Genomic DNA, 12267 nt, shown 5'->3' with positions numbered 1-12267 from the left:
GCCCGGGCCGCGCGCGCCCGCTCCCTCCTCCCCCGCCTTCGGGTCGCGCGCGTGCCCATTGTGGTACGAGGGGCGGCGGCGCGCCGGGCCGCTCCTACCGGGCTCCGCGTTCCCGGGGCCGCGCGGCGCTGCCGAGAGCCCCGGCCGGGTCCAGAAACCGCTCCCTGTAGCCGAAAGCGGCACCCTCCGCCTCCAGAACGAAAGGAGCGTTGAGATCCGCTGGGAGATGGGGCGCCTTTCTGAGGTGTTAGAGGAGAAACGGGGCGGCGCGGTACGCTGCTTTCAGGGCGCAGAGCAGCTGTTTCCCGTCAGCGCCGCGCTCCCCCGTGTCACCGCCCTCGGGGCCCCGCAGCCGTCGGCGATGGGGCTGTGCGCGCTGCTCCGCGCTGCGGGGCCGCCCCGCCGCAGGGTCCCGCCCGGCCCTGCCCTTCGCCTGTCCGCGCCCACCGAACCTGTCCTCGCTCTTCCACCGTGCGGTTTCCTGAGAGTATAATTCGTGCGCTTTCACTTCAAAGCATTTAAACGAGCATTAAATATACACAAAAACGTAGTGCTGTGCACGCATGCTGACGCCCGGTCATTTTGAGGAAAGGTTAATTTGTGTCTCTGAGGAAGGGCAGTGGCTTCTCGGCTACTGCAGAGACTTCTGTTTGGATAAGGGTGAAGCCATAAGCTAAACAAATTGGGGACGATAATAACTAGAGAGAATCCTCTCGGCCTGGAGCTCCCCCAGCAATGGTTTTCTCTGCTTGCCAAGTTTCCCTTTCTGAGTACAATACTTGGGCATCATAGAATTGAAAGTGTAGCACACGTGGAATAAAATCCAATGTCGAAACTACAATAGAAGCCCTGCAAGTTTTCCCGAACATGGCAAAGTTTACCTGCATGGAACATGGTGTGGGATTAACTAACACTGTACATGAGTTGTGTTCCTGCTGACAGAGCAAGTGTTCTCTTGTGGAGGGAGGGATGGGATCTCAGCGTATTGCTTGTCCAAACAGAATTATCCAAACACTAATCAGTGCGGGCAGCCAGCGAGGATGGTGCTGTTCCTCTCACCCCTCAGCTCTCCTGCTGTGACAGACTTCAGGCCCTTACACAGTGCTGCCTTAGCTGATCTCAATAAGTAAAGAAATAGTTGACAAGTGAAACAGTTGACCCTTCTTTTTCTGGTTGTCCAGAGGGCTTGCTGATACCCAGAATGAATTCATTTTATCAGCCTGGAAGGACTCAGGAACGTAGCTGGTAATACTCAGGAGAGGCCATAAATATCAGGAGAGCCCAATGATTTCATGGTGAAGTTCACATTCATCCAGGTGGACGCCTAGCGTTTAAGATAAAGGTATTTAGAGAGGCTGAAAATTCCAGTAAAAAGTTAGCTGTGTCCAAGCCTACTGCAGCACCCTCTGTTCCTGGCTCTGCTTTGCTGTTTAAGCCTGGGCAAATGACTTGCACCTTTGTGATTTGCATTGTGTGTCATGAAACAGAGATCCTTGCGTGTTTGCAAGGTGCCCTCGATGTCGTTGTTCATGTTAGAAGTGTTACTGATGCAGGATATACAAATATTAGAGGAAAGGGAGATCTTCTGTTGCATCTGCATATCTACTGTTAAGTTTTACATGAAAGTTATTTGCTTTTCAGAGTGTAAAAAAAAAATGGATTTGGCCAACCATGGACTTATTCTGCTGCAGCAACTAAATGCTCAGAGAGAGTTTGGTTTCCTGTGTGACTGCACGGTTGCTATTGGGGATGTCTATTTCAAGGCACATAAATCGGTCCTCGCTTCTTTCTCCAACTACTTCAAGATGCTGTTTGTTCACCAAACCAGGTAACTATGGAAAGCCCGACCTGACTGTTAAAAACTCGTTCAGTTAGCTGTGCTAAGGAGGTCGAATGACATTTTGAAATTTTGAAACCCGCAATGTTCTTTTTGCTTCTTGGAATGACATAATGAATCTAGAATCTGTTTCAAAGTTGGACTGTGATTCATTAACAGCAGTAATTCAGTAAATGTTCTTTAACCTTAACAAGTCTAGAGCGCCCAGAACAGAACATCTAAAGACTCCTGTCTTCACTGTTGTGCTTTTCTTCCTCTGCTCACTATCACCTACTCAGTGTTGACACTATTTTTGACATTTTCAGAACGTTCTGTATAACTCAGTAAGCATTTGCTAGGAGATTTTGAGAAATGAACATGTAGAAAAGGGTAGTATTTTTCATGGTTTTTTTTTTAATCAGTTAAGTAAAACAGTACTACATAGTGATAAAGTGTAAGACTGTTTTAAAGATTTTTGTGGAGTTTTCATTTTCCCAATTATTTGACCTATCTCAAAAAGTTTAAATGAGCAAAACTCTCAACTCTGGCTAAGAGTTCTTACCAGAGGTAAACATCAAGGACAGAAGTAAATTTGCACTTCAGAGACAGGCAGATGTAGCAGTAGTGGCTCCATCAGGAGCATACAGCAGTCACTGGAAGTGCTGCTGGTTTATTTTTGGGTAACATATCAGAGTTCAAAAGCGGTTACAGAGCTCAAGCAGAGGGTGCACCTCAAGAAAGGGAAGAATTGGCTGTGATTTCCTCCTCACCTACCATGGTTAGAGCATTGAGACTGCAGTGCACAGTCATGTCTGCTTCTGGATTTGTCTTTAATGTGCGCTTAATGTAAGAGCTACAGATAACTCTGAAAAACAGTTAGAATCCCAAAAGCTCTCTCGTTAGCAAAGTTAACTTGGTTAGCCTCACCGAGATGCTCCTGATTTTCTTTCTTGTCTTGTGAACCTCACCTTTCTTTCTACACAGAGATCCAGCAGGAAGACTGGTGGGTGTTTCAGTCCGGAGTATCCTAAAGGTTTACGCATAAGGCATGCTCTAACTTGAAGGATGGCATTAGTTTCAATTCTGTTAGGCTGAAGAGGGTGTCACAACCACAAACTGTCTCACTTGTTTAACGCTCTAAGGTTCTGATGAATTTCACCGAGCTGCTACCTTTTCTTCCTCCCTGTTCAGGGAAAGAAGCTACTGTTGTTCTTGATAAGGGGTCTGGCCTTCGAGCATTAGAAGTACTCAGGCTACTTCTCTTGCTTCCGACCGTCAGGGAATTCGCACCCTCTCCTGTGTGATTCTGAATCCTAACACAGCTTAGGCAAGGTGTTAACACACATTTGCACAACTGTGACTGTAAGCACTAGTAAGACATAGAAGCCAAACAGGCATGCGTCAGATGAATTTTGAGTGGTTTTAGGGTTAAGAACTGAGACTGTGAATTTAGACACCAGTGCTAGGAGGTTTTAATTTGGCTGTGGATGTACTTAAGCACACTCAAAAAAAGGAAAAGTGTCTTCAGAATTTATGAAATATATCAGTATGTGTCAACAAATCTGTCATGTAACACCCATTGAGAAGGCTGCAGTTTGCAGTGGGACAGCTTCATCTTTCTAGGCAGTTAGTTTCCTGAGGGAAAAAAAGACCACTTTCAAATGGCTAAGCATGTCTCTTCATTTATAGCAGATTTTATCTTTTGAATTATTTTGAAGTATATGGTTCTGATTTTTACCAATGCTTGAATTGCTTAAATCTGGTTGAAAGCATTCTCCTAATCTGTTATTGATCATTGTGTTTGGCTTTCCAGTGAATGTGTCCGCTTGAAAGCAACCGACATACAGCCAGATATCTTCAGTTATCTCTTGCATTTGATGTACACTGGGAAGATGGCACCACAGCTCATTGACCCAGTTCGACTAGAGCAGGGAATAAAGTTTCTGCACGCATATCCGCTAATTCAGGAGGCCAGCCTTGCAAGTCAGGGAACTTTCTCTCACCCGGATCAAGTTTTTCCATTAGCATCTTCATTATATGGCATTCAGATCGCAGATCACCAGATCAGACATCCCGCTAAGGTTACGTCGGCAACTGACAAACTCGGGCGAGAACCAAGGCCACAGACTTCCCGGATGACCCAAGAACAGGTTTCTGAAGGCTCACAGCTCTCGCAGTTACCTACAACTCTGCCACAAGTGAGCCGGACAAATATGGCCACTTCCGACCAATTGCCATCGTCTTTATCTCCGGAATTGGTATCTGCTGCTGGTAACAATTCACCCGCAGGAGAGGAAGCCAACATGGAAGCATCTTCTTCAGATGAACAGCCCGCATCACTCACGATAGCACATGTCAAGCCAAGCATTATGAAAAGGAACGGAAGCTTCCCCAAGTACTATGCCTGCCACCTCTGCGGTCGCCGGTTCAATTTACGAAGTAGCTTGCGTGAACACTTGCAGATCCACACAGGAGTTCCCTTCACATCTAGCCAGCAGGGAGAAAGTAATGTTTCTTTGTCTCTCTGTAACAACACAGCTGAGAAAGATGCCATGGAAGTGCCTGAAGCTGGGATGATCAGTGACAGTGAGCTGCAGCAGATCTCAGACTCTCCAATAATCGATGGGCAGCAGCAATCAGAGACGCCACCCCCCTCGGATATTGCAGACATAGACAACTTGGAGCAGGCAGATCAAGAGAGGGAAGTCAAAAGACGGAAATATGAATGTTCCATCTGCGGTCGCAAATTTATTCAGAAAAGCCACTGGAGGGAGCACATGTACATACACACTGGCAAACCCTTCAAGTGCAGCACTTGCGACAAAAGCTTTTGTAGGGCTAACCAGGCTGCCAGACACGTGTGCCTAAACCAGAGCATGGACACATACACGATGGTAGACAAACAGACTCTGGAGCTCTGTACTTTTGAGGAAGGCAGTCAAATGGACAACATGCTAGTACAGACCAACAAGCCCTACAAGTGTAACTTGTGTGACAAAACATTTTCGACTCCCAATGAAGTAGTCAAACATTCGTGCCAAAATCAAAACTCTGTCTTCACGCTAGAAGAAGATCGCTCCATTCTGCTAGGCGGTGGGGACACGGAAGCCACAGAGACTGATAATGCAGTGTTAGCCTCCATCAAAAAGGAGCAGGAAGCAGTGTTGTTAGACTGAATGTGAAATCTATATCAATTTTTTAAAGTTTCTTTACTCATTTTTATTAAATCGATTTTTTCTTCCCCCTGCCTCTTACCTCACTTACCCCTGCCATCTCTTCCACCAACCTTCCCACCATTTGTCTTCGGCAACCAGAACTGTACTGGCTCATTAGGAAATTGGACTTTGCCTCTCCCACCAAAACAAGCAAAAAGCTCTTGCATCAAACCACAACATAATTGATTTTAATACAAAGGAACATGTGAAAAATAATCCAGCTAACTATGCTGATAGTATTAGTTAATCCAAATTTAATAGATTTCAAATGAAATTTAGATTACTTGAAAGTGTATTTAGATACAATGACTGTAATGAGAAACAGAGTATCGGCTTGGTAAGCAAGGAATATATATATATATTAGTTTCCCTGGTAAAAGGCGTTTTGAGAAGATCCAGCTATTTAAACACCATGCTTTTTAGAACTCCACATGCAAGTCGATTAAGATTATAACTTAAAAACCTCAGAATTTTTCCTCATTGAAGTGAATGCAAAAAGTTGTTAGTTGGGTTAAAAAGAGCTGAGAGTACCGAGTTTCTTTCAGCCTTATATTTTCCGTCAAGTATGCCTTTGGGTATCTGTTTCAGATAGCATGATTGATTCAAGCCAAGTAGTTACTTAGTCAAATTTTGACTTAAGTAGCTGTAATAATAATGTGATGGCAATCCTTATATATATATAAAAACTACCGTATATGTATAAAGATTTATATATATATATGGAAAGTGTGTGTATATTTGGTACAGGTAAATAAATGCACACATCCTTTTTAAGCAACTGGCCGTCTGCTCTCCAATTCAGCCCAGAAAGTATATTAATTGTTTGACTAAAGCAGTCATTGCACAGATTTTAAATCAAACTGAAAACGTCCTGAGCTGTGTGCATTTTTATTGGCCTGTAGAACAGAAGCTGTCGGATAAGTGTCATCACCCAAGATGCAAAGGAAACCAGAAAAGCAACATCCCGGTGGGCACTGTACCCTCATCAGTGCAGCACGTGCATGCGTTGTTAGGTATAGTTTTGAGTCATTCTCGATGAGAGGAGAGAGAAAAACTTTGTTGCCTTACTCAGGCAAGGAAAGTCCATGGTTTTGTTTGGTATAATCGCATGAGGTAAGATGAAGAAAAAGTGGTACAGATATGTTCTAGCAATGGGGGATCATGGTTGTTTTAAAGCAGATCTGGAGTGTTGACTGGCAAATTCTGCTCTTTGAGAGTCCCATTATTTTTAAAGCCAAGACAAAATCTGCAAAAACTGAAATAATGAATTATGTAATTTTAGTTACTGATGATGATAGCACTGCATCTTTGTGTTAAAAATCAAGTTGTTGATACTTATTATTTTATATGAAATGCCCGGATTTTTTGCTGGTAGCATAAAAAAAACAAAACTGACAGCAGCAATGGAGTCCACCTAGCAAATACTGGGCCAGCAGAAGGTTGAAATGGACAGAACAAAGTGCCCCATAGTAAATGGAGGCACTGTGCTTTGGGGGGGAGGGGTGGGAGAGGGCAAGTCACAAACCACAGCTCTTCTCTGTGTATACATTTAAACTGAATATCATTTTGTGTATAGTTAAGTTCTCAGATTTGTAAGTTTTTATACATCATTTCATTGAATAAAAACTGAATTAAATGGAATATGATTTATTGAGTTGCAGGTGAAAGGCTGTTGGGTTTTATCTTCCTGAAAGACTTCTTACCAAATGAGTATAAAAGCCAAGCAACGTATTCTGCATTCTGACTAAAACCTCTCTCATACCTACGAACAGATAACTTACTAGCACCTAAACTGTGGATTTAGCACAGGGTCACTACATACTTGTTTTTCAAGTTTATTAGTATAACGTGACAATTAGTGTAAAGTTTATTGTAAGTGGTATTGAGTTCATTATGTCTTGTATTAGATCCCAAATCAGTTTGTTTTACATCAATGTACAAAAGCATTTTCAGGTAAAAATATAGCATCTTACAGAATGTAGCGTTACCCATTTAAAAACTTTCAGGATCTTTATCTACCAATGTAATTTCTTTACAGATGGGTTTGGGGATTTTTTGTTGTTTTTTAATTTCAGACTGAGAGGAAATGCTCTCAGAACAAGAGGAAAAAAAAATCCTAAATCTTTCCTTATTCAGAATATTCTCAGGGTTTTGAGGTAGCAGCATTTTAGGGGACAGCCACAAGTTCATTTCAAAAATGACCACAGCTGCAAAAGGTGCTGCTATCAGATACTACATCATCAGGGGATCTTTTAAGAGCTCCAGGTGAGCTCCTACACAAAATGCAATGGTTGAGCTCAGCTCCCAGTTTGCATCAGGAGCATATACATGGCCGCAGTATTTTTGGTGAGACATTCAGCAGCCCCTGGTCCATACTTTATTCTATCTCAATAAACTGATCCCATTGAATATTAATCAGGCAAAAAAAAAAAAAAAAAAGTATTTTTCTGTCAAATCTGTTTCAACTCTGCAGAGTTGACACTCTGAAACCAGAGTCAAACTCTGCTTTGACTCTTCTGTCAAACCCTGTTTCAACTCTGCAGAGGCCTTCAGGCAACTCACAGATTGTGCAAGGGCAGAGATGGACAGGAAGGAGCATCACTGAAGCCAGCACTGCTGCTGGCAATAGCCACGGTGAAGGAGGTGTAATGCTACAACGTGATAGATAACACAGGAATAATGGTGAGATGGCAGAGTCCTAGGCTGCAGCAAATAAGGACAAGACCAAATGCAGCAGCTGTGGATACAGAAACAAAGGAAAAAAATGTTCTTACCTGTAGAAGGCCTCAAGGATCTCCAATGAGATACCCTTGCCTCCACTGCCAACCCTTAAATGAGGTCAGGGAAGGGATGGATCCTGGCTCCACCCCTTCTGGTCACGCAGGTACATTGCATGCACCTGAGCTCCCCTGGGTTGGTCCTGCCTTCCCACCAGATGCTCAGTCACTGCTTCAAGCTGTGTCTTGGCATTTCCTTTAGAGAAGTAGGAAGCAGTGACTCCCTGCTTGGCTGGGCAGTATGGCTTTACAAGCCAGTGTGCTGCCAAAAAGAAGGGGCAATGAGCAAGCAGCAGGGGAGGAAGCTTCCAAAGGAGTAACGTGAATTCCCCAGGCACGGTGTATAATGACACTTCTGCCTTGACTTCTGAAGCCCCAAGCACCTATGGAAGCATTTGGTCAATAGAGGATTGGTATCCCTTCTGAACGTGAAGATCACAGCTCTCTATACAAAAACACTTGTCAACTTTGTGCCAAATATCTTTTTAGTCACTCGTCTGCTAAAATCATTCTTGTTCTGCAGGGAGAAATTTGTTAGAAGACAATGGTATCAAAAATATTGAGGAATTTAAACTGTTAATTTTACATGAATTTGCTGTCTTGATGTTTGGAAAATGCTTTCTGGAACTTTAGCACCAAATTCCCTTATAGCTTCAGCCCCAAAAGGTAATCAGTCAGAAAAAAAAAAAAAAAGGAAAAAAAAAAAAAAAAAAGGTAGGCTTCTTTCTAATTTATTCCAGTAACTCATTCAACTTTGCAAAATCTTTTTTAAAATAAAGAGATACGAAATTTGGTTAAAACAAGAGCAGGTTCTATGATGGCTGCTGGCATCACGCTCACTTACAATGGTTCGTCCCAATCTGCTGAAGAGTGGGATTACCTTTTTAAGATCCTCTGCCTTTCCGGAGAGTAATACAGCTCCTCATTTATGTTCAGCACAAGCTACCAAAGAGCAATGCGGTCCATTCTCTACCAAGGTAGGTAGATGTTTGTTTTTGCATGCCTTTTAATCTTCAAAAGAAAACACAGCTAAGGGAGGGTTCCTTTGGCCAAGTTGGAGTTCTGCCCTCAGGAGCAATTTTTGGCTTCCTAAAAGGCAACAAATGTTTCCGTGCGGTTAGATACTTCATTACCACTACCATCATCAGTATTTAGGAACCCGGAGACCAAAAAGAAAATCTGTTTAATATTTCCACTTCAACACTGTCAATGTTACACTCTTAATTAGCTGTAGCATCACACTTCCATAATGAAGCCTGTGTGGCCATAACAGCGGTCTGTTTAAGAAGCGTCCCACCTGAACCAGCGTATCTCCGTTTCCGCGGCGGCCGTTTTCTTCACGCATTTATGTAAGCATGCATCAGGATCAGGAAATCCCAGCGTCCCGAGCCCAGAACAGAATGCAGAAAGAGACCACGAGTAGTTTCACCTCATTAACGCGTATTTGCGACGTCCAGGGTTCATCCCGATGAAAGAAACTCGTCGTTCAGCGCGGGCTCCTCTCAAGCCGTCCCTGCTGCGCGGTACCGGGGACGGCGGCGGGCGGGGCTGGCTCGGGCCGGGATCAGGGCAGTCTCCAGGCAACGCGGGAAGGGCGCGGGGCGGGGCGGCCGGTGGCAGCTGCCGCCCGGTTCCGTCGCTCACTGCCGGCGTTTGCGTGAGCCGCCAGCCGTGCGGCCCTCCGCCTGGGAAACCCGCCCGGCCGTCCCACCTGCGGCCTGCTTACCTTACGGCTGAGCTGGGCCGGCCGGCTGGCCGCAGCATCGCCTCTCTTTTCTGCGCTCCGTCTGCTGCAAGCGAAACGACGAGGCTGACCTCCGGCGAGAGCCAGCCGGAAGCGACAGAGGGCGGCGCTGCCCTTCACCGGCGTGCAGCGCAGAACGGGGAGCAGCTGCGTGGTAAAACAGCAACTCGCGGCTCAGCGGGGCAGTCCCGAGGGCTACGCTGCTCGGGAAGCAGTCAGCCAAACTGTAAAACTGCGACCGTACATCTGAGGACACCGCCCTTCCTGTTTGGGGTGGTTCAGTTTCGTTGTTTTTCTTTTCGTGTGTTTTTTGTTGTTGTTGTTGTTGTTTGTTTTGTTTTGTGTAGGTGTGGCGGTGGTTGTTCTTTGCTTTTGGTTTACTTCGATTGCTCTGTTTGCATTCTGGTTGCTGTTTCCTCTTAAGATGGCGGGAACACGTAGGGCGTAGAAATAACAGCAGAGTGTTTTGCATTTCTAGAAGCACTTGATGTGTCAGAGGTTTCTGTGATAACGCCATAAGGTGGATGTGTCACGCGCTCCTCTGAGGGCTGCTGCTTCTCCTCACCCCCGCAGCTGGACAGCGGAAGGTCCAGGATGTCCCCAGGGAGACATACAAGTTGGAGATGATGTTTGTGTTGCTCGATGCTTCAGGAGCTGTGAGGTGGACCTTGCTGCTGGAGAGCTTCCTAAAGGAGTCACTTTCTGCCCCAAAAGGAACTTGTCCAACAGAAATTAGAAGTTCTTCAGACCTGCCTTCATGTCTCAGCGCAAATCCCCGATGTGGGAGGGTTAAAATGCACGAGGAAGTCACTCAGTGTTGCTGTATCATCTGAAATGGTGTGCTCCTTCTGATACCCCTGAAAGAGAGTGGGACATGACTGGCATACTGTGAGTCTGGTTTCCTCTGGAGTGCTTACACCAGCTGAGTCTTTGCGTGGTGAGGGAAAACAAGCACAGCTGCTGCTGCAAAGTGGATTTATTTCCTCTGGCGTGTAACTTACTCGCAGTGCTATACCTCAGCAGTGACACCAAAATGGGAAATGAGTGCATTTATTTCCTCTCGCTGCCAAGGAACACAATCAAACGTGGCTCTGAGGACCAAGAAATAGGGTTACAATACCGCTGGCTCTTAGCACTGACATCTCAGCTGCTCAACATAACGGAGAGAGGTCATTTGCAAGAGTGACACTCTAGGCATTAAGCCGCCCCTGGGATAGCATTGAGTGCTATGCATTGCTGTCAGTTGCAGTTGCATTGCAGGCAGTTTTGCAGAAGCACCAGCTTGCAAGCTGTGTGTAAGTAGGCAGTTCCTCAGATTGTCTTTAAAACTTACCAGCTGAGTGGCAAAACTATTCAATGTCCAGTGGGATAAACAGGGAGGCATTTCTTGGTGTCAGCCTGCAAGAGGAAACGTGCTAAGATTACACAAGTGAGTTGCTCCAGCTACTCGAACTCACAAAGGCTCCAGAGAGTAACCAGAGCAAGCTGAACACCTGCTGAGGAGAGGCTTGTGTCCGGGAATGACACTGCTTCTCTCCAGCTGACAGGGACATTTGTGGCAAAGGCTTGTGCTGCAGCCAGCCACCCTGGCCCTGTCCAACAGGCCACAAGCTCAGTGCTCTCTTAGACTGAAATTTTCATGCAGAAAAGCCACAGATGGAAAAAGCCGTCTAAAAGTGACTGAGGGGCTGCAGTCTGCACCTTGAGCCAGGGCTGGGCATTTTGGATGAGGCTCAACTTGCAACCAAGGTGTAGGGTTAGGACAGAGAGGGAAACAGAGCCAAAGCCTCTCACTGGCATGGGGCTGCAAAAGAGCTGTTGAAGGAAGGGGAGGGCTGTAAAAAGTCTGTGTAACAACTGTAGTGGGGAGTGCACACACAGGACAGCCTGTTCAGCTGAAATGACGCCAAACAAGTATTTCAAGCATTGCAACACTAAACTGGATGTGTTTTTTTCCCCTTTTTCTGTCTTTTCTTCCCTAATGAAATGGTCAGAGAGGTCTGCTACAGCTTGAAGTGGTTGTGCCTTTGCACCACCTTTGCATGGAGCACACAGGCAGCTATACTCAGCATTGCTTTTCAATGACAATGACAAAAAGATGAAGTCTTTAAAAGAACAGATGTTGGCATCCCTGAATTAAGCCTCACAGATTGAGCTTCTTGCTCTGCCACAGCCTTGCCAGTTGTTCTCTAGGACCAGCATCTCTTCAAATGTTACACAGGTGCTTAACACATCTAACAGAAAAAAAGGCTTTATTAACAACTTACTCTTGTAAGAACATCTTATTTTCTCAAGGACTTCTCAGAGATGGAGATTAGGAAGGTCTTCTGATTTAAGCAACTGCAGTAAATAGCCTAGGGAGATACTATACCTGTCATCTTTTTCCAATTCAGATTTCATTGCAAAGCCTCTTTGCAAAGCAAAGAGCTTTGGGAATGAGGCACTCTGTGATGGAAAGCAATGTTTGTGCCCTTTTGGATTTTCAGTAAGCTTTGCTAGAGGGAAAATGCATTTGTATATCAAATAGCATACATCCTCACAAAACAAGCTTTTTCTATAGCTAAGAACATTGGAAATTACATCTTTTACCTCCCAGAATAACCATCTTAAACTGCAGGCCGGAGGTCAAGATAAAGGGAGATTATTGAAGCAAAGCGTAGTTTTACAAGAAAGAAACAAGGTGTTGAGTAACAATGAGAGCCAGTAAGAAGGAAC

At 45.0% G+C, this 12267-nt stretch overlaps 1 protein-coding gene across 1 annotated transcript; it reads left to right on the top strand.

The window, feature by feature from the left end:
• On the top strand, positions 106–6672 carry ZBTB2 (zinc finger and BTB domain containing 2). Its single transcript, XM_021390164.1, has 2 exons — positions 106–1828; positions 3630–6672. The coding sequence occupies exons 1-2, from the start codon at positions 1479–1481 to the stop codon at positions 4990–4992; spliced, it is 1713 nt and encodes a 570-aa protein (XP_021245839.1). The 5' UTR covers positions 106–1478; the 3' UTR covers positions 4993–6672.

Source organism: Numida meleagris, chromosome 3 (assembly GCF_002078875.1).
Source record: "Numida meleagris isolate 19003 breed g44 Domestic line chromosome 3, NumMel1.0, whole genome shotgun sequence".
Taxonomy (NCBI): domain Eukaryota; kingdom Metazoa; phylum Chordata; class Aves; order Galliformes; family Numididae; genus Numida; species Numida meleagris.
This window is presented reverse-complemented; position numbering and strand designations above follow the sequence as displayed.

Coding starts and splice junctions, on each gene's coding strand:
- ZBTB2 (XM_021390164.1), top strand. CDS start 1,479: ATGAAACAGAGATCCTTGCGTGTTTGCAAGGTGCCCTCGATGTCGTTG. Junction 1,829..3,629: donor CTGTTTGTTCACCAAACCAG/GTAACTATGGAA, acceptor TTGGCTTTCCAG/TGAATGTGTCCGCTTGAAAG.